Source organism: Mus pahari, chromosome 10 (genome assembly GCF_900095145.1).
Source record: "Mus pahari chromosome 10, PAHARI_EIJ_v1.1, whole genome shotgun sequence".
NCBI lineage: Eukaryota > Metazoa > Chordata > Mammalia > Rodentia > Muridae > Mus > Mus pahari.
Genome location: NC_034599.1, coordinates 71,692,747 through 71,719,862, shown reverse-complemented (window position 1 = coordinate 71,719,862; position 27,116 = coordinate 71,692,747). Strand labels below are relative to the sequence as shown.

Here is a 27,116-nt window from a genome sequence, read left to right as displayed (position 1 = left end):
TATATATATATATATATATATATATATATATATATATATATACCACTTGACAGATTCCTTAATGAAAAGGTGTTCAAAAGATACATAGACTACATTTGATTAACCAAGCTAGAAAAGCCTTTAAGCACGGATTTACTGGATCAGTACCAATTTTGAAAACCAGTTGAGGGTTCAAATAAAAATGTATGAGAAATATTGTATGACATGATAGTTGAATATTAATCAGTATTTTGTTTGAAATAGGTGTGGCAGCTGACCGAATTGCAATACAGTCTAAGGGTCGATACACAGCAAATCTCTCGCCTCAGAATTTGATCTCTTGTTGTGCCAAGAATCGTCATGGATGCAACAGTGGAAGCATAGATAGGGCCTGGTGGTTCCTGAGAAAACGTGGGTAAATAACTACACAGCATGCATTTCTAGGATTTTCATAAGTGAGACTATAGAAAAAGACTCCTTCCAAAATTGTAATTTTTTTTTTTGCAGAAAAGATAATCCTGAATATACCACATCTATATAGCCATAAAAAATGCCACATTTAATTATATATTATACCCAGCTTCTAGCATTATCAGCCACTGGGGATAATGTTACAAGACAGTACTCATTTCCAGCTAAATTAATATGAAGAGTGAAAGAAGTATCTGTTCTTGTTGCTCTGTGCCAAGTAGTTTTACTGAGTCTTCACAGAGGGAGTAACATTCGCTAATGTCACTGATTAATCTGTTGTTCCATTTGTTTAACCAGGTTAAGGAATATACACCTGAAAAACATCATACTAAAAACAAGAAAAATAAAACTAATGGGCAATTTAGAGTTTCAGCCTCCATCCTATTTGATGGAAAATGGCAAGTGGCATGTTCTCACTCTTATGGCATTTAATATTTATAGAACATATATATATATATATATATATATATATATATATATATATATATTTATATATATATATGTAGTTTTAATATTTAAAACTAGGTTATTAAAACATAAAGGGAACATTGGCTGATAGAGAGAGGGGTAAAGGACGGGCCATTTGTTCTTCACAGTACAGTTCTGATATACCTGCTGTTTCATGGCGTCTGATCACAGGCAGCCATAAGTGTGAGCCATGTCTACTATTGATGGGAGCTAACATATTAATTTCTGTCATTTATTTTACCTAAGAAAAATTATTTTAAATTGAAGTTGCCTTATTTGGACTGTTAACTTCCAGTCAGGTTAACTTTTGCTCGGTCCCATGATTAAATGAAATGGTTACTACATCTACAATCCCTACACCTAAGTTTCAGAGCAAATCACAGTAAAGGAGACAGAGAGATTAACAGCTAGAGGACTGTGAGATAGCATCTTCTAGACATGATAGGGATGTTAAACCCATAAAATAGAAGTAATATGGTTCTCTAAACTAGACCTGCATCTTGTATGCTAATAGTATTAGTCAACATATCACCGTGGAGGAAGAAAATTTCACAAGTTCCACCCCTAGATGAAGAGCTACCTAGAAAGTGAGAATCAGTTGGTTTTTTTTCTGGGTGTGAGGCCCCAATAGAGTGACTGGTAAGTAGTCATCCTAAACACGTGTACACATGAGAAACATTAAATGGACTCAGTAGGTTGATACACATATATTGCATAATTACATATATGTGTATATGTACTATAATACTATAACAATAATTAAAGAAGAGGTCATGAATTTGAGAGGAAGTGGAAGGTGGGAGACTTGGGGATATTGGAGGAGGGAGAAGTAGTAATAGAAATGACATAAATCCAGTACTCATGTGTGAAATTATTTTTAGAAAATTAAATTATTATCATCTCTATCATCACCATTATCATTATGTAGAGATGGCTCAGTGGGTAAAGTGCTCGAATAGAATTATTGTAACCTTCATAAAAAACCAGCAATAGTATTACAAAACTATAACATCAGTGCTGATAATTAGAAACGGGAATATCCCAAGGACTCACTGGCCTGACCGACTAGTCTATTAGTGAACTCTATTCAGTGAGAGACTCTGTCTAAAAAATAGGAGTGTGAAAGAGAAAGACACCAACATCAATCTCTCCTCCATATGTATAATTATAGACCACACATCACCATCACACATGTATGCACACACATGTGTACACACATATGACACATACAAATTTAATATGTGCATATTACATATGTTAGTTACATAAACTGGCATTGTAATCCAACTAAGTCTCATTGTGTTTATCTGCTTAGGCTACCATATGAAAAGCCATAGACAATAGACACTTTGTTCTGGAGCTGGCAAAGTCATGATCAACATGCTGGCTGCTTCAGTCCATCAGAAGAGCTCTTTCCCAGCTGGCAAACGTCCATCCTTTCATAGCATCTACATTTAACGGACAAATAGCTTGCTTTTATGAAGAGAATAATCCCATTCATAAGAGGCCTATTCTCATGACCTCACTTAAACCTGCTTAACTTCTTAAGGCCTAACTTCAGATATCACTACCTAAGTTTTAGAAATTTAAACATCTTACAAAAATACATCTCACAGGGCTAGAGAGATAGCTCAGTGGTTAAGAGCACTGCCTGCTTTTCCGAAAGACCCAGGTTCAATTCCCAGCAGCTGCATGGCAGCTCACAACTGTCTGTAATGCCAGTTCCAAGGGATCTGACACCTTTATACCAATGCACATAAAATAAAGTAAAATAAGTTATTAAAAGACTACATTTCTAATTAAAATAGAATAGCACCCCATTCCATTTCCTTTCTGTAGCCCCTCCACTCAACCCCTCCTCTGTGCCCCAACACTTTAATTTATAATTATAAATTTATATATATTTATATATTTATATAATATATATTATAAATTATAACTGATTATTTTTGTTACAACCATGCATATATATGATGTAATTTTATATACAAACATGTAAATATAACCTGTTGAGTCTGCTTTTATTGTTGGCTTATATACATTTTCAGGAGTAACCACCTTTTATTAGATAAACAATAAGCAGGTTCATCCTTTGGAGAGACTAATACATCTCTCCCAGCAGCCACTAGTTACTGATAATTCTTTGCCTAGGGTTATAGCATTTTTGGTATTGCATATTTATATAACTAATTATGTGGTTTTGTTTCTTTGCTCTCTACTTCTCTATTCATTAAGGTAATGTTAAAGTTAGGAGTCGAATATTTTGGAGCCAAAATAATTGGTGTTCTTAGTTTCAAAATCTACCAATAATAGTTTCCTTTTAATATAACATACAACTTAAAAATTTCAATATTGTACAAACATTATATTTTTCCCCCTCAGTAACATGAACTAAACATATATTCAATTAATTATTAAGTAAAATGTTGGACTAATATAAGTATCAACAAAATAAAAAAATCAATCTTAATTCTAAAAATTAAGTTTTTATGATATCCCATCAGCAAATAATCAAATTATTATTGGATACATTTCATCTTCAGGAAATTTCATTCCAAGTATATAACTATTTAAAATGTGTTGAAGAAGACTTTAAAAAATCATATTGTAATAATAAAAGGAGAGAGGATTATAGTATCATTAAGCTGCTTTGGTATGTAGTTGGTTGACATTTTAGAACTATGCAGGTGAATAAATAGCAAATTTCACAAATATTTAGTTCGTTAAACTTGGCTATAGACAGGATACTATGAGCACTTTCATAAATAATATCTTCTTCACTCTTATTCTCTTAGACTGGTATCTCATGCATGCTACCCACTTTTCAAGGACCAAAACACAACCAATAATATCTGTGCTATGGCAAGCCGATCAGATGGGCGGGGAAAGCGGCATGCCACAAAGCCATGTCCCAACAGCTTCGAGAAATCCAACAGGATTTACCAATGTTCTCCTCCATACAGAGTCTCTTCCAATGTAAGTCTAAACTTCAAAACCTAACAAGGATACCATTCTCAAACTATTTGGCTCTGCTGTTATTCACATTATTTTTAAATTATTCTAAACCATTATAGAATAACAAAGGTTGTGCATACAGGTAGACTTCTCTCTTTTTTCTACATTTATTTGTGGTGTGTGTGTGTGTGTGTGTGTGTGTGTGTGTGTGTGTGTGCGCGCGCGCGCACGCGCGTGCGCGTGCGTGCGTCTGTCTGTCTATCTGTCTGTCTGTCTGTCTGTCTAAGGATGAATGTACTATACATGTTTGTATAAGTCAAACAACTTGCCAGAAACAGATTCCCTCATTCCATCATATGGGTCTGGAGATTAAACTCAAGTCATCCATCTTGGTGGCAAATGCCTTTACCCACTCAATCTCTCTGGCCTGTTCAGTTACAGTTGTTATTATTCTTACTTGCATTCTTAGCAGGTTTTAAATTGTTAAGACCGGAATCTAAAGGATTAACTTAAAATTTAATGTACTTCCTAAGATATTTTTTTAGTTATGACTTATAAAGTATGAATATGAATGAAACTGAAAATTCACAGCTAAACCACTAATTTTTGGTGGCAGTAGTTTCTTTTATTGATCTCATGCCCCAGTCCTTGCTAGAGGGAGAAAAGGATCCTATTAGACCCCAGCTTGTCATGCTTCATGCTGACCCAGTTTTAACCTAATCTTATCAGAGTTGTCTAGACTTATTTAAGAAATATATCAAACTTTGGTTACCACCAGTTCTCTCTAGATTACAACCCAGTGATTTATTTTGGTGTTCTGGCCTTTTATGTATGGTTGTCCTATAACTTACAGAAATTAGTGTATTGCCAGTATTTAATCCTCTACTCACCATAATGATACTGATACATGAGATCATTTTCTATTGTCTAGATATATTATGCCTTCTCAATTTTCTTTACTTACATAGTAAATAATTCCTTTGACTCAAATGAATATTCACCTTTCCATCTGGGGAAATGTTACCCAATAGTCCAGGCCTATGTCAAAGCTTCCTGACACTTTATTTTACTTCTGAGTGGAATTAAGCACCTTTCATGTTTGTAATCAATGGCTCTTTATGCTTAATCTATAAGAACATATTGTATAATATTATGTTAGCTGCTTTATCGGCTGTCTACACTGCCAAGATGTAACTATCTTGAGAATGATGAAGCATCCAATTTTTTTTTCTGTCACAGTTTGTAATACATACTTTGTATGGAGGAATGAATGAGTGGATGAATGAATGAATGATAAATGAACTGGCCCCCTACTGAGGGGACACTGACTGCCACAAGGTGATTTTCATAACAAAGTTGTTGAGCCTCACTCATCAGTTGCTTGGTGTAGCTGCTCTTGTCTAAGGTCCTAAGATCAGAGATAACATGAATATTCACTAGTTAAATATTCTAACTTACCTTTACTATTTTTCTCCATCATCACAAAAAGTTACTCCATTCTCTCTTCAACCCAAAGTTATCATAATAAAAATCAATAAAGCAAATGAACATATCTTAGTTCTAGCAAAGTTCATCAATGCAGTATTGGTGCATGTGAACAATTTCAAAGCAGTACAACAGTGCACTGCAAGTCACCAAGTCACTGAGAGTGATGTAATCCCAAAATGGATTGCACAGTATCTCATATGCACCACACATAAGCTTTAGTTGTTCTCATTGATACTCACTGATATATTTCATTCCAGGAAACTGAAATTATGAGAGAAATCATACAAAATGGACCAGTTCAAGGTAAGCCCAGATAAAATGTCATTTTCAGTTATGAATTCCTATAATAAACAACATGATATGATAAGACATTAAAGGAGCTTAATAAAAGAGAAAAGATGTCATAGACATCTCCATAAGAGTTCAACACTTCTAACCTGTGCACTCATAGAAGATTGGCCCGTCAAAGCATATCGTGAGCTTCCATTTACTTTAAGAAGACCACTTGTTCATTAGTTGAACTCATAAATAGTAATGACACATTTAAGGAGTTGCTAAGTATTTTCAGAGTTGTTATGGATGGGCACATATGACATGCAGTTATTAATTCAATGGAGCTCACATTATTCATATGGTCACATGTAAGAATCACACATAAGGTTAGATTTGTTATCAGTTTTAGTTTAGGTGGCCTTAGAAATGTGTTGAAAAAAAAAACAGTGTTACTAGAAACAAAGTATATAATTTCTTTTTTATATTAGGTCAAGGAAAATCAAACAAACTAGGATGACTTTTGTGTTTTACAAAACCATTTAAAATGACCTAAGTCTGTAAATTTGTTATTGGGTAGTAAAATGTTATTAAATAATATAATTATACTGTGGGGTAGTAAATATAGATTTTGACCTTAAGGCATATCTGATCCTTTTATTGGAATTTGTCCTATACCAATAATGTTAATAAAGATGAATACACAGAATATATTTTCTGTGTAACATTTTCCTCAAAGTGCATAGGGAAACAGACCAAATGAGGTATGAAATGGGAATTTTAGTAGCAAACAGGGAAGGGCCGGGGTATAATGTCAATACACTGGGACATAAATTAAAAACACTTCTTATGCATTTGAAGGAATATCGACTGTTTTATTCTTTATTCCTGAATGCTGATTCAATTAATATTGATATAGGGGGAAACCATGGATTTTAATAACTTTGTTGAAATCAATTATCAGGAAATCCAAGCTTACATAAACATACTCTAAATGTAATTTTTTAAAAAATCTTAAAACTTTACATTAACTTTGCAACCAATGAATAAGGCTCTTTCCCTCTTAAATGTGTGAAATTTGCTGGCTGTTATAACTGTGGGAATTCATTTGTAATTTTACTATGTGCTTTGTCTAGTGGTGTCTGTGAAACAGATATGAAAGACTGAAGACATTTTAATTAAAGGCCAAACTCACAACCCCCACTTTGACATTTTCCTCTTAAATGGTTTTAGCAATTCATTAGGCAACAGAATTGGCTTACATCATTCTGAATTTCCAAATCATTGTACTCCCAACCCTCCAACCCATGCTCCCAACCAAAAGAAACTTACCAACTGTTTAAAGCTGTAGAAAACTGAGGTTTACTTTGTGCCCATATGTTATTTTTTGGTGTGGATTTCACATAATAAATTTGAAACAAAAAATTTCCAGGCTATAAAATAAAAATTCAAATCAATGTACACTCATTTTAGACTTGTTGAGAAAAAAAACAATCTCCTGCCAGTCTTAGCCAGAATTAAGACAAAACCTGACCTAGGGCTCTTTCTTTTACCCTCACACATCTTACAGGTCTGGGCAATAGTTTACTGTGTGCAGCTTTCAAGGGTTAGAGCGCAGAGCACTTCCTTGTACATCAGCCTGTAGAATATTTTGCCTTGGTTTAATGTCAGAGGCTGAAGGATGATGGTGCCTTTGATAACTCATGATGTGTTCTTACCCTTGGCTTCAGTTGGCAGTGTTTTATAGGGGTGATCATATAGTTTTTCACCGTGCTTAAAGCAGTGCTGAGTGGTAAGCGCTAAATGGGACGATGGTTGTATAGAGTGGGAAATTACTGTGAATATCACATTTTTGGTGTGTGTGAATGAAAAGAACGTTATTTGGTCCTTGCTGTAGATGCAGTTTGATTTTCTGCTTGCTGCAGCCTGATTTAACTTCCAGTATTTCTTTCTGTCTTGGGACAAAAGAATGTCAAATGGATTGAACCTTGAATAAATAACACTGCGAGCACTTCTCTAAGACCTTCAGAAAGCAGAAATTTGCATAGGGTACAGTCTAAAAATTCTTAAAACTCTGTGGGGAAGTGTTTTATAGCGGATAAAGGAGACTTAGCTTCCAATGACACTTACATTTCCCCCAAAGGCCCTGAATGCTAAAGAACAAAGTTAAAAACAGAACAGGAAAAGCTACATCTTCCTTTGCAGCCTGAGCTTTACTGTAGGACCTGGCAAATGTCAGTGACCTTCATTTGGACTTCATTTAAAATATATACTGAGCTAAGAGAGGTAAGTTTGTTCTTAGCCACCATGATATCCATATCTGGTTCCAATTAAACAACAACAACAGCCAAAACAACAACAACCAAAAAACACTTCTCCTGAGAGAGAAGTTTGAAGTCTTTAACCTGAATTGCATAAGCCCTTCCACAAAGCCCCATGTGAAATAGAAAAGAAGTAATCTATGTGAGAAGCAAAGGAACATTTATGAAGCATGGGCTCAGGTTTTCAGAGTGAAACACAAGGATGAAATCTTTTTTTTTTTTTTTTTTTTGCACATAACTTTCTCTTACTAGAACTCAACAAGAGAAGGTTTAAAAGACATTTTGAATACAAAATGGGTACATAAGAAATATTCTAAGTAGTTGAAACTGTTTTGCTTTTTAAAGGAATAGAAAAAGTTTGTCACATGCTAATAAGAGTAAAATTAGGTGTGATTTCTCTCTTGGATTTTTTTAAAGAGGCTTTTTAGTAACTGTGGTGTTTATCCTGGTGTGTGTGTGTTTGTGTGTGTGTGTTTTTCAGCCATAATGCAAGTCCATGAAGACTTCTTTTATTATAAGACAGGAATATACAGACACGTTGTCAGCACAAATGAAGAACCAGAAAAGTATAAAAAACTTCGGACACATGCAGTTAAACTCACTGGGTAAGGCAATTACTTTAAACACATACACACACACACACACACACACACACACACACACACACGTGTGTGTGTGTTTAATTTATAATATATATGTGTGTGTGTTTAATTTATAAAAATGAATTCAAATGTATGAGGAAATAGCTCTATATCATTGATTAATTGATTGGTTGATTAACAATTTTTGACTATTCAGTCTTTCTTTCAGTCTGTATCTGATGTCTTTGGTTGCCTCAGATAATTTATTTTTATCTGTATATTCTCCATTTGCATTTTAATATTAACTTTAGAAATATAATCTCATCTATTTGGATTCCATTCTGACTAGCAATTCTCATTTTTCCAGTTCAGATCCTTTTCTATCTTGGAGCCCAATAGTTCTTCATATGTTATCATAAATTATTCCTTCAACTTGACCTACTCAATGGACACTTTTCCAAACCTACCTAGACAATCTTATCTGTTGTAACCCCATAGTAAGCCTTTATAACTACCTTTATATGCACACTTCAGTAGTCAGAGATCTTCAGAAGAACAGAAGAGATGTAATGAGCTTATGAGAATGTCTTCAATAGTCTTATATAAAGATAACAACAGCAGTTTCCTTGCAGATGAGAGGCAACCGAGTAGTTTCATGGTCCTTCAGGCCAGGTTCCTCAGCACTTGGCATAGATCCGCATTGGCTGTGCCACCTCAGAGAGGACAAAACCCACTAGTTATTCAGTCCACAAGACTGAGTGACTGATTCAGCAGTTCCAGTCTGGTCCCTAAAGCTTGGAAGGTTCCTGGAGATCTGTTTCTCAGTCAGTGATGGAGTCTGGATGCTGCTGGTTCTGATATCAACTATGGAATCAGCAGGCACAGCAGCCACAGGATAAATCAAGTCAGCAGTGAGCAGGAGGGCTGGGCAGGAAAGAGGGAAGGCCTTGCTTTTGCCATGGTCTCTTATTTTACCCCAGGGCTGCTACTGAAGGAACTGCCTATGCTTGGGCCTTCCTGGATCAATGAGGCAAACAGGATAACTCTACAGTTTAGGTTCCCTACTTAGTTAAGATGACTTCAATTTGTGGCAAGTTGGCATTAAAACCAACCATCATCATACCCTCCACTCTTCTTCTTTGCCCAAATCACTGTATTATCCTGCCAAAAAAATTAAAAAAATAAAATATCTGTGAAAACCATGTTAATTTTACTTTTATATAATTTTATGATGATAAGTTTCCACGAGAGGTCTTATGCTACTGGCTAATTGCCTTTTAAATACTCATTCTCTTTGTTTTCCCATTCTTCAAATTGATAGCTCAAAATCATGGATGCACCTTCCTACTCTTAAATGGTAACTGTATTGTGGTATCACTGACAAATTTGAAGTCATCAGAACACATTTCCTGGACTCACATGTCACTGTCAGCCTATGTTGTCTTTATCTTGAAGACTGTACACAGAAACCCTGTATCCTTCTCCCTAAGTTTCTCTTGTTGTAGCATCTCTCCCACCCCTTACAACCACTTGGAAACCCTCTGAGGAGTTTTTCTCTCCTTTTTTCTTAGGATTAGACTTCACTTGAGTAAATGCCCTTATGTTTCACATCTCAACTTTTAGAAGAAACTTTAATTCTTTGTTTGTTTGTTTTGTTTTTGTTTTTGTTTTGTTTATTTCAAGACAGCTTTTGTTTGCTTGTTTGTTTTATGTGTACCTCTGGCTGTCCTGAAACTCACTCTGTAGACCATGCTGGGCTCAAACTCAGAGATGTCCCTGCCCCTGTTTCTCAAGTGCTGAGGAACTTTTATTCTTAACTTCTTCCCAATTTTCTAATTTTCTCACTCCAGTACTGGCTTTGCCAGCACTCATTGTCCTCAAAATGTCTTCCCCAAAGTCTTTCTTAAACTTAACTACACTCCTTCTTAAACTAAATCTTTTCTCATGCTTAATTCACCCCATTACTTTTCTAAAACCTGCTTGTTTCAAAGCTATCAATTATCTCTACCTTGTTAAAACCTCTTGTCAGATTTCCCACATGCCCACTCCTTCGTCCTGACATCCCCATACTTGTCGCTGTTTGCCAGGTTTCTTTCACCCCTCTTATTCTGCCTCTCCCTGCCTTAGTTGCTAAACCCTGGCCTTGGGCCTTGCTCTCTTTTTTCTACTTTTCTCATCCATTCTCAGTGAGTTCAGTTCTCTCTGAACTCCTTTTGGCTTTCCGCACCAGATGAAACCTGGCATCAACTAAACAATATTCCCAAGTTCGACCCCTCTCCTGAACTCCAGACATGTATATTCTATGTTCTAGCAACATCTCCCTATGCAGAAGATGGACACTTCAAACTTAGCACTTCTGAAACAGGGCTCACCATCTTCATCTTTCTCTGCAGCAGCAGCACCAGCAGCAGCAGCAGCATTTTTTCCCCTGAGTCGATGTAAACTCTCCCCCCACATGGTCTTGTGGGAAAGCTTGGAATTATCTATTTTTTCTTTCCTCAAAACCCTCTTTGAGTATATCACAGCATCCGTTGACACTATATTCAAAGCCAACTACTCTTCATCCTCTGCATTATCTCTGCCTGAATGTCCATTACTCTTATTTTGTATCTGGATTACTGATAGGTATTCCAGATAATTTTATTTTAAATAAAGAACCCAGGGTTTCTCTGTAAAACATTCTTAGATCTAGCTACTCATTAGCTTAGAACTAGTGGTCCATGATTTTCTTGCCTACTAAACTAACACAGCTACCAGCTTTCTTGATGTCAAATTCTACTAACTTTGACTCTCCTTCCATCCAATGTGTTCTTCTACCAAATAACAAATCACTTTGCTGTATACACCTTCATCTAGTCTGCTCAAATTTACTTTATCAGTGTGACTCCTCTGAATGTCCTATGAATTCCATTATTTGCTCTGTCGTCCCTTAGTTCTGCTTCTCCTTAGATGTTGCTCTATTTTTCTACAGTTTTATCTAATTATAAATTTCTGCCTTAGTGAAATGATTTAATAATTCTTTTCTTATTGATCATGTATCATCTAAGTTGAAGCTTCTTGAGACCAGATCTCTTTGCACAATGAGTGTGTGTTACCAAATCATCTAATACAATGTTAACTCATAATAACATTTATTATTGAACAGTGACCTTTTAAGCTCCTGTTCTTTGCTCGTTCTTAGGTGTTACTATTCAGCTTTAAATAGGATAAGTTTTAGTTTAAAAATAAGATAAGGAGAAAGTGGAGAAAAAAACCGAGGCACTCATCAGCTTGATTTAATTTGTGGACAATGGACCCATGATCACAGGACCCTTTCATTGTCTTCTTCTTTCCTAGAGGTATATCTGGTTCTGATCTCAGTTTGCACGAGGTTCTGTGAGCCTTCTAATACAACTTGCAGGTGTTAGATCCTTGCATGATTTTTCAGACATTACTCTAGATAGCTACTGGGATTTTGGTAGCACAAATGGATTCCATTGTGGTTTTATTCTGATCTCCCATGGATAGTTTGGGACAGGAACAGAGTCTGCAAATGGTCTCACTGTAAAGATATTGAGAGAAATTTCTACAAAGTCTGACATAACTTTCAGTCTTGGATTTATATATTCAGGATCAGTGAGGACAGGGTTGAACTGAGTGCCACCTCTCAATATCCAGTCTTATTTTGATAGAGTGCAAAATGAGTCTTTCTGTTGTTCCTTAAACTTATGTTTTATGTTATGACTACTTCATTCACTAAAGATAGAAATAAAGGAATTGATGATTTAAGTTTTTTGATTGGTGTGTGTGTGTGTGTGTGTGTGTGTGTGTGTGTGTGTGTGTGTGTGTGTTAATCATGCAGCGAAGTTTCAGGAAGTGAACAGACACAGCAGTGATTGCATAGTGTTTCATTGTTATTCAACACTAACTCTATTTTAGTTGTACTCCCCAGCAGTTTGAACTTTTTATTTTTCTAATCTTAACCTGTGTCGTTCATATTCATTTTTGTCTTTGGTGATATCCGGAGTCTAGAAAAACTTCCTTATAACACCTTATGTGGTAGATGTTTTCTCTCTTTCAGAGCCTCCTGATTTATGGCAACTTCTCACTGTCTGTCTCCACTGCTTTAGTGGACACAGTATCTGTTATCCTCACTTTTATTATCATGCAGGCTGAGGTTGATGAAGATAGATGTGCTTTCATGACTGCTGCTATTTGCAGCAGTGTGCCCACATTCAGAAGCTCTTGGAATTTGGAACCTTTAAAATGTATTTCCTCTCTGTGACAATTAACAAAACTAACTTTGTTGGTAGGGATATCATTTTTTTTTTTACAAATGTTTTAGGCCATCTGGGCATTGTTTGATTCCCTGGAGCCATAGATTTTTATTCCTTTCTCCAACAGCAATTCCTTATTTGGTAATTACTACATTCAGGAGATAAGTACATTAGTGAGTTAGAGAAAGTTAATGTCCCTTATCTGCAGAGCTCAATATACTTTTGTGAAGTACCTAACAAATTTATCTGAACAAACTGTTTGCTGTCCTTTGTGTAGAAGTGAAAGCTATTAGGTTTAATTTACTTGAACAAATGAATTTGAGTGTATATTAAGTGCTTAGCACTAGGGAACAAAACAAAACAAAACAAAAAAAGCTTGGATAATGTGTAGTCTCATTTCTCAGGAATTATGGTTAATTCTCATTTTCATTTCTACTGCATTAAGGAATACCTCGGAAATCAATAAGATACACTTTTGGGTGTGTCTGTAAGCACTTTGCAGAGTGGATCAACTGAGGTATCTGTAGGATGTGCTTTCAATGTGGTCTGCATTTTCAGACTGGATACTGAGGGGTAAAGTCGAGAGTTGGTAGAGTGCCAGCATTTCCCCCCATGTTTTCTGACCAACCAAGATGTGAGCAAGTGTGAGCCATTTCTGCTGCTATGCCTTGACCACCAAGATGAACTGTATCTTTTACCCCTAACTCAATGAATAACCTTATTTCTTTAAGTTGCTTCTTCTTAGACATGAAAAAGTAGCTAACACAGAAAGTGGGGCACATACATATATAACTGATTCTATCAGAAGACAATAAAGGCTATCTTCCTATGTATAAAGCGCAAGATGATGAAGGACATATATAAATCTATAATGTTTCATTTCTAACACCCTTACTTTGTCTCTCTCTTTTTATTCCCAAGACATCTCTTGATACTATTTGGGGATGATGTACTGAATAAAAATACTTTATCTTTAAGTAGTGTTATTTCCTATAGTACAAATTAGAAAATATCACTGCCAATTCTAAGGAGTCCCTTTGGTTTCAAAATGGATCCTAGTTCTCAAGATATTGGAACATGAAAACATTACTTCTAAGTTTAAAAAAAAGTATTCTTTGAGATATTTCATTCCAGCCCATCCTTCCTGTGTTACAATCACATTGCCTTGTCATGGTTCATCCATGTCACTGACATTTACCTGACGTCCAAAGTTGGCAACGCATTGCATGAACGGTATTTATTTTGCAAATGTCTCTCAAGGATCGCTGAGAGAATTCAGTGATTAAATGCAATATTTGAAATTCTAGATAATTATAATAAAAAAGACAAGTTTTAAATCTCCCTTATTGTCTTCTCTGTAGAACAGAATCATTGAAACTACAGTCTATGTATCACCAAAGGAGAATAATGCTTCAAGTCATCCTTTTATTGTGTGTAACTAATGTCTCATTTATCACATTTACTGAGCAAATGGTTAAGTGCTGAGGCTTTACCCATGGGTAGAACAGACAAAGACTCTAACTTCCCCCCATCAAACCAAAAGCCTGATAATAGCTAAATAACTATACAACAACAAAAATTATATTTTGTAAGGGCCAGAATACAGATTCTGTACTTTGTTGTCTAGAGTCAGTAGTATGAAGAGTTTTTAAAAACTTATGAACTTAAGTAGTTATACAGCAAAAGGGGAGACAAACTACAGTAATATGAAACCTGGTAGGGAACAGAAATTGCAATCATCAAAGAAAGGCAAAAAGATTTATCAAAGTAATTTCCTGAGTGGTTTGTAATTTATTGCTCTTTAAATTCAATTGAGATAATTAAATTTAAATTATCCACCTACAAATATCCCAAAAATTTATGCTGAAAAATGATTGAAAATTTTAGCATATTTCCTATGATCATTGTGAAGAATTCTGTAAGATGAAAAACTCCTGATGAGGGCTAGGCAGGCAGCTCAGTGGCACGGTATTCACTTAGTAGATGTGAGGCTTCAGGTTTGATCTTTGACATCCCCCACCCACTGCCCAATAAAGATAAATGACAGAGTAAGCAAGTGGGTATATTGATCTTAGGACAGAAAACCAATAAAAGCTGAAGATGGATAGTATTAAAAATGATAAGAAAAGCACTGAAGCTAAGGTATGAGAAATCCAATGTCTGATGAACTAAGAAAGAAGAATCTTAGAACAGGAAAGGTTGCTGAGGAGGGGCCAGGGGAGGAAGATGGCAGAGAGGCAGAGAAATAAGAGTTTGGAGGAATTTAGAAAGTTGGTCTTGCAAACTTTATATGCCCCAGTACAGGGGAATGCCAGGGCCAAGAAGTGGGGTGGGTGGGGAGGGGAGCAGGGTGGGGGGAGGGTAGAAAAGAAACATTTAAAAAAAAAAAAAAAAACCAAAAAAAAAAAAAAAAAAAAAAGAAAAGAAACCAAAGGGCATGAGCCTTATTTGGATATTATGGTAAACCTGTTGTGTCAGGAAAGTAGATAATGATAGAACAAAATGCTTTAGTGTTTAAGGTTGTGGTATCTTGATGAAGAATGCTTCTTTTGTCTCTTTGGAGTATAAGATTACATTATCTGTAGAAGAAAGAGGGATTAGATTTTATTGCCAATAATTTGAGGAAAAGAAGATTGTTGGCAATGGGCTTCTAGATATTTAGAACATAGAGGAGCCCAAGGAAGCAAGAGGGATTGCCATTTGTTGGTCATGGTGCCACCCTGCCCTCTTATATGCACTTTGTGCAGTGGTGGGCCACTGCTGAGGTTACAGACAACTAGGAAGGGATAGTTGAGTTCATCCAGTACTCCAATGCTAGAGACGGGTACCATTAAAGAGTCAGCAAAGCTGGTCCTCCATCGACACCTAGACCTCCATGGAGACATGACTGATTGGCACATTGATCAAAGTTGAGTTCACAGTGGTCTCCAAGAAATCCAGGTGCATAGTCACAGAGATAAGTCCCAAGAGCATCTTGCCACATGACAACATGTAGGCACAGCAAGGATCCATATTCATTAATTTCCAATTTACAGTTTACACCACAATACTCTTGAGGACAGCCACACATGAATCTTCCTATCTCAATGAGGTCATAACTAATACTGTAGCAGATTCACAGGAACACACTGTGAGACTTTGATGCCTCTTTGTTGGTCAAAACCTAGTTACAATATACAAACATGGGAAGATACTATTGACATCTATATTTGTCACTACTGGACTGGATACACAGGTGTCCTATGTGAGACATACATAAAAGCATGTAGTAGCAATTTCGGAGTGAGGAATGTGCTAAGCTGTTGGTACCCAGGGGTACCAATTCATATAGATGTGTAATTGGTTTTTTAAATATATTTTTATATTAGATACTTTCTTTACTTACATTTTAAATGTTATCCCCTTTCCTAGTTTACCCTCCAAATATCCCCTATACCCTCCCCGGTCCCCTGCTCCCCAACCCACCCACTCCTATTCCTGGCCCTGTTGTTCCCCTATACTGGGGCATAGTACCTTCATAGGAACTAGGCCATCCTCTGCTACATATACAGCTAAAGCCACAAGTCCCACCATGTGTTTTCTTTGATTGGTAGTTTAGTCCCAAGGGGCTCTGTGGGTACTGGTTAGTTCATATTGATGTTCCTCCTAGGGTGCTGCAAACCCCTTCAGCTCCTTGGGTACTTTCTCTAGCTCCTTCGTTGGGGATCCTGTGTTCTGTCCAATGGATAATTGTGAGCATCTACTTCTGTATTTGCCAGGCACTGACAGAGTCCCTCAAGAGATAGCTATATCAGGCTCCTGTCAGCAAGCTCTTGTTGGCATCTGCCATAGTGTCTGGGTTTGGTGGTTGTTTATGGGCTGTTTCCCCAAGTGGGGTAGTCTCTGGATGGTCAGTCCTTTGTCTCTGTATCTCCTTCCATGGGTGTTTTGTTCCCCCTTCTAATAAGGATTCTGAGCTTCTGAGCTAATATCCACTTACCAGTGAGTACATAGCAGGTGTATTCTTTTGTGATTGGGTTACCTCACTTAGGGTGATATCCTCCAGATCCATCCATTTGTCTAAGAATTTCATAAATTCATTGCTTTTAAGAGCTGTGTAGTGCTCTATTGTGTAAACACACCACATTTTCTGTATCCATTCCTCTGTTGAGGGACATCTGGGTTCTTTCCAGTTTCTGGCTATTATAAATAATTCTGCTATGAACATAGTGGAGCATTTGTCCTTATTACATGTTGGAGCATCTTGTGGGTATATGCCCAGGAGTAGTATTGCTGGATCTTCTAGTACTACTATGTCCAATTTTCTGAGGAACTGCCAAACTGATTCCCAGAGTGGTTGTACCAGCTTGCAGTCAGACCAGCAACAGAATAGTGTTCCTCTTTCTCCACATCATACAGATCTTTCACTTCCTTAGTTAGAGTTACACCAAGTTATTTTATATTATTTGTGACTACTTTGAAGGTTGTTGTTTCCCTAATTTCTTTCTCAGCCTGTTTATCCTTTGTGTAGAGAAAGGCCACTGATTTGTTTGAGTTAATTTTATATCCAGCTANTGCACTGAAGCTGTTTATCAGGTTTACGAATTCTCTGGTGGAATTTTAGGATCACTTATATATACTATCATATCATCTGCAAATAGTGATATTTTGACTTCTTCCTTTCCAATTTGTATCCCTTTGATCTCCTTTTGTTGTCTAGTTGCTCTGGCTAGAAATTCACGTACTATATTGAATAGATAGGGAGAGAGTGGGCAGCCTTGTCTAGTCCCTGATTTTAGTGGGATTGCGTCCAGCTTCTCTCCATTTAGTTTTATGTTGGCTACTGGTTTGCTGTATATTGCTTTTATTATGTTTAGGTAAGGGCCTTGAATTCCTGATCTTTCCAAGACTTTTATCATGAATGCATGTTATATTTTGTCAAATGCTTTCTCAGCATCTAATGAGATGATCATGTGGTTTTTGTCTTTGAGTTTGTTTATATAGCGGATTATGTTAATGGATTTCCGTATATTGAACCATCCTTACATGCCTGGAATGAAGCCTACTTGATCATGATGAATGATTGTTTTGATGTGTTCTTGGATTCAGTTTGTGAGAATTTTATTGAGTATTTTTGCATCAATATTCATAAGGGGAATTGGTCTGAAGTTCTCTTTCTTTGTTGGGTCTTTGTGTGGTTTAGGTGTCAGAGTAATTGTGGCCTCATAGAACAAACTTAGTAGAGTAGCTTCTGTTTCTATTTTGTGGAATAGTTTGAGGAGTATTGGAATCAGGTCTTATTTGAAGGTCTGATAGAACTCTGCACTAACCCCATCTGGCCCTGGGCTCTTTTTGGTTGGGAGACTATTAATGACTGTTTCTATTTCTTTAGGGGATATGGGACTGTTTAGATTGTTAATCTGATCCCTATTTAACTTTGGTATCTGATATCTGTCTAGAAAATTGTCCATTTCATCCAGGTTTTCCAGTTGTGTTGAGTATAGCCTTTTGTAGGAGGATCTGATGATTTTTTGGATTTCCTCAGATTCTTTTGTTATATCTCTCTTTTCATTTCTGATTTTGTTAATTAGGATACTGTTAGTCTGGAGTTAGTCTGGCTAAGGGTTTATCTATCTTGTTGATTTTCTTAAAGTACCAGCTCCATGCTTCGTTGATTCTTTGTATAGTTCTTTTTATTTCCACTTGGTTGATTTTTGCCCTGAGTTTGATTATTTCCTGCTGTCTACTCCTCTTGAGTGAATTTACATTCTTTTTTCCTAGAGCTTTTAGGTGTGCTGTCAAGCCGCTAGTGTATGCTTTCTCCAGGTTTTTTTTTTTTTTTCTCTCTCAGAGCTATGAGTTTTTCTCTTAGGACTGCTTTCATTGTATCCTATAATATAACACATTGAGTATGCGGTGTTCATTTTCATTAAACTCTAAAATGTCTTTAATTTCTTTATTTCTTCCTTGACCAAGTTATCATTGAGTAGAGTGTTGTTCAGCTTCCATGTTTATGTGTGCTTTCTATTATTTATGTTGTTATTAGAAGATCAGCCTCAGTCCATGGTGATCTTATAGGGTGCATGGGATTATTTCAATATTTTTGTATCTGTTGAAGCCTGTTTGGTGACCAATTATATGGTCAATTTTTGGAGAAGGTAACATGATGTGCTGAGAAGAAGGTATATCCTTTTGTTTTAGGATGAAATGTTCTCTCTCTATATATATATGTGTGTTAAATTCATTTGTTTTATAACTTCTGTTAGTTTCACTGTGTCTATGTTTAGTTTTTGTTTCCAGGATCTGTTCATTGAGTGTGGGGTTGAAGTCTCCCATTATTATTGTGTGAGGTATAAAGTGTGCTTTGAATTTTAGCAAAGTTTCTTTCATGAATGTGGATGCTCTTGCATTTGGAACATAGATGTTCAGAATTGAGAGTTCATCTTGATAAATTCTACCCTGATGAGTAAGAAGTGTTCTTCCTTATCTTTTCTGAAAACTTTAGGTTGAATGTAGATTTTGTTCGATATTAGAATGGCTACTCCAGCTTGTTTCTTGGGACCATTTGCTTGGAAATTTTTTCCCAGCCTTTTACTCTAAGGTAGTGTCTGCCTTTGTCACTCAGGTGGGTTTCCTGTATGCAGCAAAAGGTTGGGTCCTGTTTACCTAACCAGTCTGTTAGTCTATGTCTTTTTACAGGGCAGTTGAATCCATTGATATTAAGAGATATTAAGGAAAAGTAATTGTTGCTTCTTGTTATTTTTATTGTTAGAGTTGGAATTCTGTTCATGTGTCTATCTTCTTTAGGTTTGTTGAAAGATTACTTTCTTCCTTTTTCTAGAGCTTGGTTTCCCTCTTTGTATTGGAATTTCCTCTTTATTATCCTTAAAAGGGCTGGATTTATGGAAAGATATTGTGTAAATTTGGTTTTGTCATGGAATACCTTGATTTCTCCATCTATATTAATTGAGAATTTTGCTGGGTATAGTAGTCTGAGTTCGCATTTGTGTTCTCTTAGGGTCTGTATGAGACCTGCTCAGGATCTTCTGGCTTTCCTAGTCTCTAGGGAGAAGTCAGGTGGAATTCTGGTAGGTCTGCCTTCATATGTTACTTGATCTTTTCCCTTGCTGCTTTTAATATTCTTTTTTGTTGTTGTTTTGTGCATTTGGTGTTTTGATTATTATGTGACAGAAGGAGTTTCTTTTCTGGTCCAGAGTATTTGGGGTTCGGTAGGCTTCTTGTATGTTCATGGGCATCTCTTTCTTTAGGTTAGGGAAGTTTTCTTCTAAATTTTTGTTGAAGATATTTACTGACCCTTTAAGTTGGAAATCTTCCTTCTCATCTATACCTATGATCCTTAGGTTTGGTCTTCTCATCGTGTCCTGGATTTCCTGGATGTTTTGTGTTAGGATCTTTTTCCATTTTGCATTATCTTTGATTGTTGTGTCAATGGTTTCTATGTTATCTTCTGCACCTGCGATTTTCTTTTCTATCTCTTGTATTCTTTTGGTTATGCTTCCATCAATGGCTCCTGACTTCTTTCCTAGGTTTTCTATTTCCAGAGTGGTCTTCCTTTGTGATTTCTTTATAGTTTCTATTTCCATTTTTTGATCCTGGGTGTTTTTGTTCAATTCTTTCACCTGTTTGGATATGTTCTCCTGTATTTCTTTAAGGGAGTTATTTATTTCCTTCTTATAGTCCTCCATCATCATTATGAGAAGTGACTTTAGATCCATATCTTGCTTTTCTGGTGTGATGGTGTATCCAGGACTTGCTATGGTGGGAGAGTTTGGTTCTGATGATGCCAAGTAACCTTGGTTTTTGTTGCTTCTGTTCTTATGCTTGCCTCCTGCCATCTGATTACCTGAAGTGCTCTTTGCCCTTGATATATCTGATTGGAGTGTGTCCTTCCTATATTCCCAGTTGAGTCAGAACTCCTCAGAGTCCAGCTTTCTCTGTGATCCTGTGATTCCAGGATCCTCTGATCCTGAGATTCTGGGTGTGTCAGAGTTCTTCACAGTCAGGCTTCCTCTGAGACCTTGAGATCCTGGTGTGGCCAAGCTCCTGGGATCCTGGGATCCTGGAATCCTAAGATCCTGGGCGAGTTAGAGTGCCTAGAAGTGGTATCTCCTCTGGGAACCATGGGGCTGTCTGCTGTGTTGAAAACCAAGGTAGACCAGCACAGACCAGAAGGAACCCGAGCAGCTGGTTGGGCAGGTTTCCTGTGTCCCTGCTCCTGCTGGTACCAGCCCCTCAATGATTGTTTTGGAACAGACTTTGTGTACTACTCACATCATGTTGTGATCCTAAGATCCTGGGCATGCTAGGGTACCTGGGGTGTGGAGAGACCTCTGGGGACCAAGGGACAGTCTGCTGAGTTTGCACCCAAGGTGGCCCAGTAGATGTATAATTGTAATAAGTAGTACAGATAGCATAAATTACTTATTTTGCATGTTAAAATTATTTTTAATAGCAAAATAGTTTTTTCTTTCACTTTTCTTTCTAATGGGTATGAGAAAATATAACTGATATGAAAATATAGCATGTGGACCACAATGGAAAAGTTAGGTGAAGGACTGAAGGAGCTGAAGGGGTTTGCAACAAAATCAACTAACCAGACCCCCCAACCCACCCCAAGGGCTCCCAGGGGTTAAACCACCAACCAAAGGGTACACATGGAGGGAGCCAGTCTGCCTTGTCTGGTATCAAAGGGAGGGGAGGCCCTTTGTCCTGTGGAGGCTTGATGCCCCAGCTTAGGGGAATACTAGGGTGGTGAGGCAGGAATGGCTGGGTGTGTGGGTGAGATCCCTCATAGAAGCAGGGGGGAATGGGCATGGGATAGGAGATTTGTGGAGGGGAAATGGGAAGAGGGATAATATTTGAAATGTAAATAAATAAAATAACCAATAAAAACTTTATATATTATATGTACTATATTATTTATAAAAAATAAACATGATAAATATGTTAAAATATGGCTGCTATGAATGTAGTAGAGCAGGTGTCCTTATTACATGTTGGAACATCTGAGTATATGCCTAGGAGTGGTATAGTTGGGTCCTCAGGTACTAATTTGTCCAATTTTCTGAGGAACCACCAAACTGATTTCCAGAGTTGTTGTATCAGCTTGCAATCCCACTAGCAATGGAGGAGTGTTTCTCTTTCNCCACATCCTCACNAGCANCTGCTGTCACCTGAGTTTTTGATCTTAGCCTTTCTGACTGGTGTGAGGAGGGATCTCAGGGTTGTTTTGATTTGCATTTCCCTAATGACTAAAGATGTAGAACATTTCTTCAGATGTTTCTCAGCCATTCTGTATTTCTCATTTGAGAATTCTTTGTTTAACTCTGTACCCCATTTTTAAAAGAGGGTTATTTGTTTCTCTGGAGTCTAACTTCTTGAGTTCTTTGTATGTATTGGAAATTAGTCCTCTATATGACGTAGGGTTGGTAAAGATCTTTTCCCAATCTGTTGGTTGCTGTTTTGTCCTATTGACAGTGTCCTATGCTTTACAGAAGCTTTGCAATTTTATGAGGTCCCATCTGTGAATTCTTGATCTTAGAGCATAAGCCATTGGTGTTCTGTTCAGGAATTTTCCCCTGTGCCCCATGTGTTCAAGGTTCTTCTCCACATTCTTTTCTACTAATTTCAGTGTATATATTTTCATGTGGAGGTCCTTGATCCACTTGGACTTTAGCATTGTACAAGGAGATAAGAATGGATCCATTTCCATTCTTCTACATGCTAGCTGCCAGTTGAAACAGCACCATTTGTTGAAAATGCTGTCCTTTTTCCACTGGATGGTTTTAGCTCCTTCATCAAAGAACAAGTGACCATAGGTGTGCGGGTTCATTTCTGGGTCTTCAATTCAAAATGTGGATACTTCGGTCCTTCTTAGAAGGGGAATCAGATTACCCATGGGAGGAGATATAGAGAGAAAGTGTGGAGCAGAAACTGAAGGAAAGGCCATCCAGTGACTGTCCCACCTGGGAATCCATCCTATATATAGTAACCAAACCCAGACACTATTGTGGATGCCAACTTTCTTTATGAAGATTATGTTACCTCGAGTGTGATAATTTCCTGATTACATATTTGTTTCTCCTTTGGGATTTTTATCACTAATTAGAAGGGTCTCGGGAAAAAAAAAGAAAAAAAGAAATTTGGAGTATGTCATCAAGAGAAAGGTTGAAATAGGTGTAGCAAAGAGTTTGTGTGGTCTTTTGGTTAGAAGGTTTTGTGGAGTTTTTGGTCATCTAAAATCAAAGTGAGTTTTATTTTCAAAGCCCTTTATTTCTCATCAGGAAACATGACTTAACTTTTAAGAAGAGCCATTCTTTGTGATACTGAGAGAATAAAATTATGTAGTTGAAAATTTTGAAAAATCTCAAATAGGCAGCTACTTTACAGACACCCAAAGTTTGATAGCAGGTATGGGTGAAGAGACCACTCAACAGTTAGGTGTGCTTGCTGCTCTTGCAGAAGACCAAAATTCATTTTCTAGCACCAACATGGGCGTGGGTGCTCAACACCACCTGGAACTCCAGCGTCAGGATAGCTGACACCGTTTTCTGTCTTCAATAGGCATCTACAATCACATGTACATACATATATACATGCACACACATACAAACAAAAATAAATCTAAGAAGAAATAGGAGCAGCATTGCCAGCTGTTAGAATGAATAGGTGAATATGAGGTGTAATTTTGGCAGAACTGATAGTTTATTGTAGTTTGCTGGATGTTTCAGGAATTGAAGAGAAATTGTCAATTGTGACTCTCAAGTTTCCTCCAGATCGAAAATATATACTATTAACTGTATTGAGGAGTTAAAGAAAGGTAAGAGATTGTACAAATAGAATAGCAAGTTTAGTTTCAGTGTGCTGATTTAGGGGAATTCTGGAGTATCTAAACTAAATCACAAAGCAAACATTTACATATATTTCAGGAATTTAAAATTATATTTTTAAAACTCCAAAGCAGAAACTTTAACAATTATTAATATTTCAGGGAAGGAAAACTGGGAGGGAGAATAAAGGAATGAACAAACGTGGATGCTCACAGTCAGCTATTGGATAGAACACAGGGCCTCCAATGGAGGAGCTAGAGAAAGTACCCAAGGAGCTGAAGGGGGCTGCAACCCTGTAGGTGCAACAACAATATGAACTAACCAGTACCCCCTGAGCTTGTGTCTCTAGCTGCATATGTAGCAGAAGATGGCCTAATTGGCCATCGTTGGGAAGAGAGGCCCTTGGTCTTGTAAACTTTATATGACTCAGCACAGGGGAAGGCCAGGGCCAAGTAGTGGGAGTGGGTGGGGAGGGGAGCAGGGGTGGGGGGTGGGGGGTATAGGGAACTTTTGGGATAGCATTTGAAATGTAAATAAAGAAAATAATAATAAATAAAAAAAATTATAATCTCAAAAATAAATTTAAAAAGCTTTTAAAAAGGCCAAATTGATAATATGGGCATGAAGAAAAGTTAGCTTATTTTCCAATAAGGAGACTGACAATGATGTGTCTTTAAAAAAAAAAAAAAATCACTGTTGACATTTTCTCTACAGCCAAAGTCCTGCAAGTAGAGAACTTCCCTCAGCACAGGAATATCAGATAAGATTTCAGTGACCCTGACTTTAAAGGTCAGGTGGAGAAATCGCCATGTAAGGAAGAAGGAAGCTAGAGCATTTCATGTCAGACAGATCTTGGAGCAAGTGAACTCTAAGGAAGACAAATTGCTTCATAGTGTGAAGTGTCGCTTAGATGCTGCATGAATTAGATCACTGAAAAACTGTACTGAGGGGCTGGAGGTTTGTGTCTTAGAGAAAGAATTTTAAAAATTACAGTTGGTTCTCACTGAGCCTTTTTATTTGCATATAAATGTAAAAAAGATTCTTTTATCTCCTGGTTAGGTTCTAACAAAATGCATTTCTTCCATGTGAATTTTCTTGGTATTCAAATATTTCTATAGCTAGTTAGTGTGTGTGTGTGTGTGTGTGTGTGTGTGTGTGTGTGTGTGTGATTAGTGTGTGTTTCTGTTTGTGTGTATATGTGTGTGTGATCAGTGTGTGATTCTGTTTGTGTGTGCATGTGTGTGTGTGTGATTAGTTAGTGTGTGTTTCTGTTTGTGTGTGTGTGTGTGTGTGTGTGTGTGTGCTGAAAAAGGGATAGTTAAGAGTCTATGAGAGTAGGACTGGAAAGGTGGTTCCATGGTTAAGAATGTTTTCTTGCTGTTCGTTCAGTGGACTGGTGCTCTTTGTTCTTGGCACCCATTTTGGGTAGGTAACAACCCCTTGTAACTACAGCTCTAGGGGTTCTGACACCCTATCCTGGCATTTGTGGGTGTCCACACTGATAAACATACACATAATTTTAAAAATGAAATCAGTGTGGAAAGATGGTTCAGTGATTAAGTGCTCTTGCTTCTCTTCTAGAGGACCAAGGTCTGGGTTCCAGACTGCTCATATCTGTAACTCCAGGGGATCTGAGGCCTCTGGCTTCGATGCACATATCCACATGCTCACATACATACCTATTTATGACTTAAAATAATAAATCCTTTAAATATGAAGGCAAAATTAATGACTTACCAAAATATTTGAACCTTACATTAAAGTGGAAAAATGTCATTTGGTTCAGTTAGAGACTCCCCAGTTTTTCTGAACTTTCAATACATTTTATTGAGCAACAACTGTGTAAAAAGCCTTCAGTTAGGTACAGAGGATACTGAGACAACAACATGAATTGTGTCAATAAATGAAAGGAAATTAATGGTCTCACTGGTTTGATGTAGATCTTTCACTCTGGGAACCCATTGGGAAGTCCCCCAGGGCTGCTGGCATTCAGAGAGTTTCACTTAGCATCATAGGAAAGGCTCTGGAGACTGTGAAACTGATCAATGGGAGACTGTGAAACTGATCAATGGGATTTCTTTGCTTCTGCTTTCTGTGCTGATAGAGTCCTGTGGTCTCCTTTGTCAGGGCTGAATCAAAGTGACAAGTCCATGCCTCACTTGTTCTCTGCTCAGACTGTCTTTCCCTGATTTGTCATCTCAATGGCTGATCAGGTCTGCCCCCCACTGTAACTACTGTTTCTGTGATCTGCCTTTTACAAAAAGTACATAAAGCAACAACTCAAGGGGGGGGGGGGAAGCTTATTTTTTTTCCTTAGACCAACAAATGATAGGAGGGCTGTTATGAAAGGATTCTGAGAAAAACAATGTTGGTGTTCATAAAAAATGTAGCTTATTAAATGTCTGTGCACACACGTGAGTGTACACATGGGTGAGTGTGCATGTGCACACATGGGTGTGTGTGCATGTGCACACAGGTGTATGAGTATGTGTGTGTACTTGTGTAAGGGTATGAGTGTGTGTACAAGTGTATGTGTGTATAGCATATGTTTAGGTGTATGGATATGTGTGCACATGTGTATAAGTGAATGAGTGCACGTATGTATGTGGGTAGGAGTGTGTGGGTGATTCTTTGACATGGATTAATAATAATTGTGATGAAGTAATGTGTATCATAAAATACAAGAGTTCTTTACTCAGTCTTGGATTGAAATGCCAGTTCTGTACTCAGCAATTTCAGCTTATTTAATCATGTGGTGGTATTTCAGCTTTCTCACATATTCCACTGAGATAACACATTTCCTCTCTGCCTTGTTGTGAAGATTAATTAAGACAAGATATATGTCCTCTAGTAGGCTTATCATTATATACTTGCTTCAACTTTTAAAACTTGAGCTTGCTCTTGGTCAAATTAATCCAAGAGGAAGTTTCTGTCCTAGTCCCTTAATGTGAGGCACTATCATGCCCCTTCTGAGGGTTCTTTAATGTATTAACCAACACAAACACTGAAGCTGTAGGTCTCTCTCTCAAAGGACCACTCGAAGGTTGACAAAAAATTAGACACCACTGTATGTCAACCTCTGAGAACCCCATTGCCCATCTCAAATCTTTGGAAATTTACACTTGACTAGAACACAAGCCTTCTGGGTGTGTATGGACCAGAATACAAAAACAGTGTGGAAGAACTGCACAGCCTACAGACAGCAGAGTCATGTGTGACTAGCAGTGGTGTTTAGTATTCAAGGAAAAGATGTTACAGGTGCTCACAACACAGGCTCAGCCCAAGAATAAGTCGCAAATAAGAGAAACACAGAAATTAACCCTAACTGTATCTACCAAAAGCCTAGGATTTTAGAGGACCACAAAGAAACTGCATTGAAATTCATATCACTTTAGTCAGAATGGTTATCAAAACCAGGGAGTTGGGGGGACTCTCTCTCTCTCTCTCTCTCTCTCTCTCTCTCTCTCTCTCTCTCTCTCTCTCTCTCTCTCTCTCTCT

At 37.3% G+C, this 27,116-nt stretch overlaps 1 protein-coding gene across 1 annotated transcript in view; it reads left to right on the top strand.

The window, feature by feature from the left end:
* The window catches only part of Tinag (tubulointerstitial nephritis antigen), a 78,387-nt gene that overhangs the window by 30,315 nt on the left and 20,956 nt on the right, over nucleotides 1-27,116 (top strand). Inside the window, exons 6-9 of the mRNA XM_021207425.2 lie at nucleotides 244-394; nucleotides 3,714-3,894; nucleotides 5,619-5,664; nucleotides 8,434-8,557. Coding sequence (XP_021063084.1) covers nucleotides 244-394; nucleotides 3,714-3,894; nucleotides 5,619-5,664; nucleotides 8,434-8,557 — 502 coding nt within the window. The remainder of the gene's footprint in view (nucleotides 1-243; nucleotides 395-3,713; nucleotides 3,895-5,618; nucleotides 5,665-8,433; nucleotides 8,558-27,116) is intronic.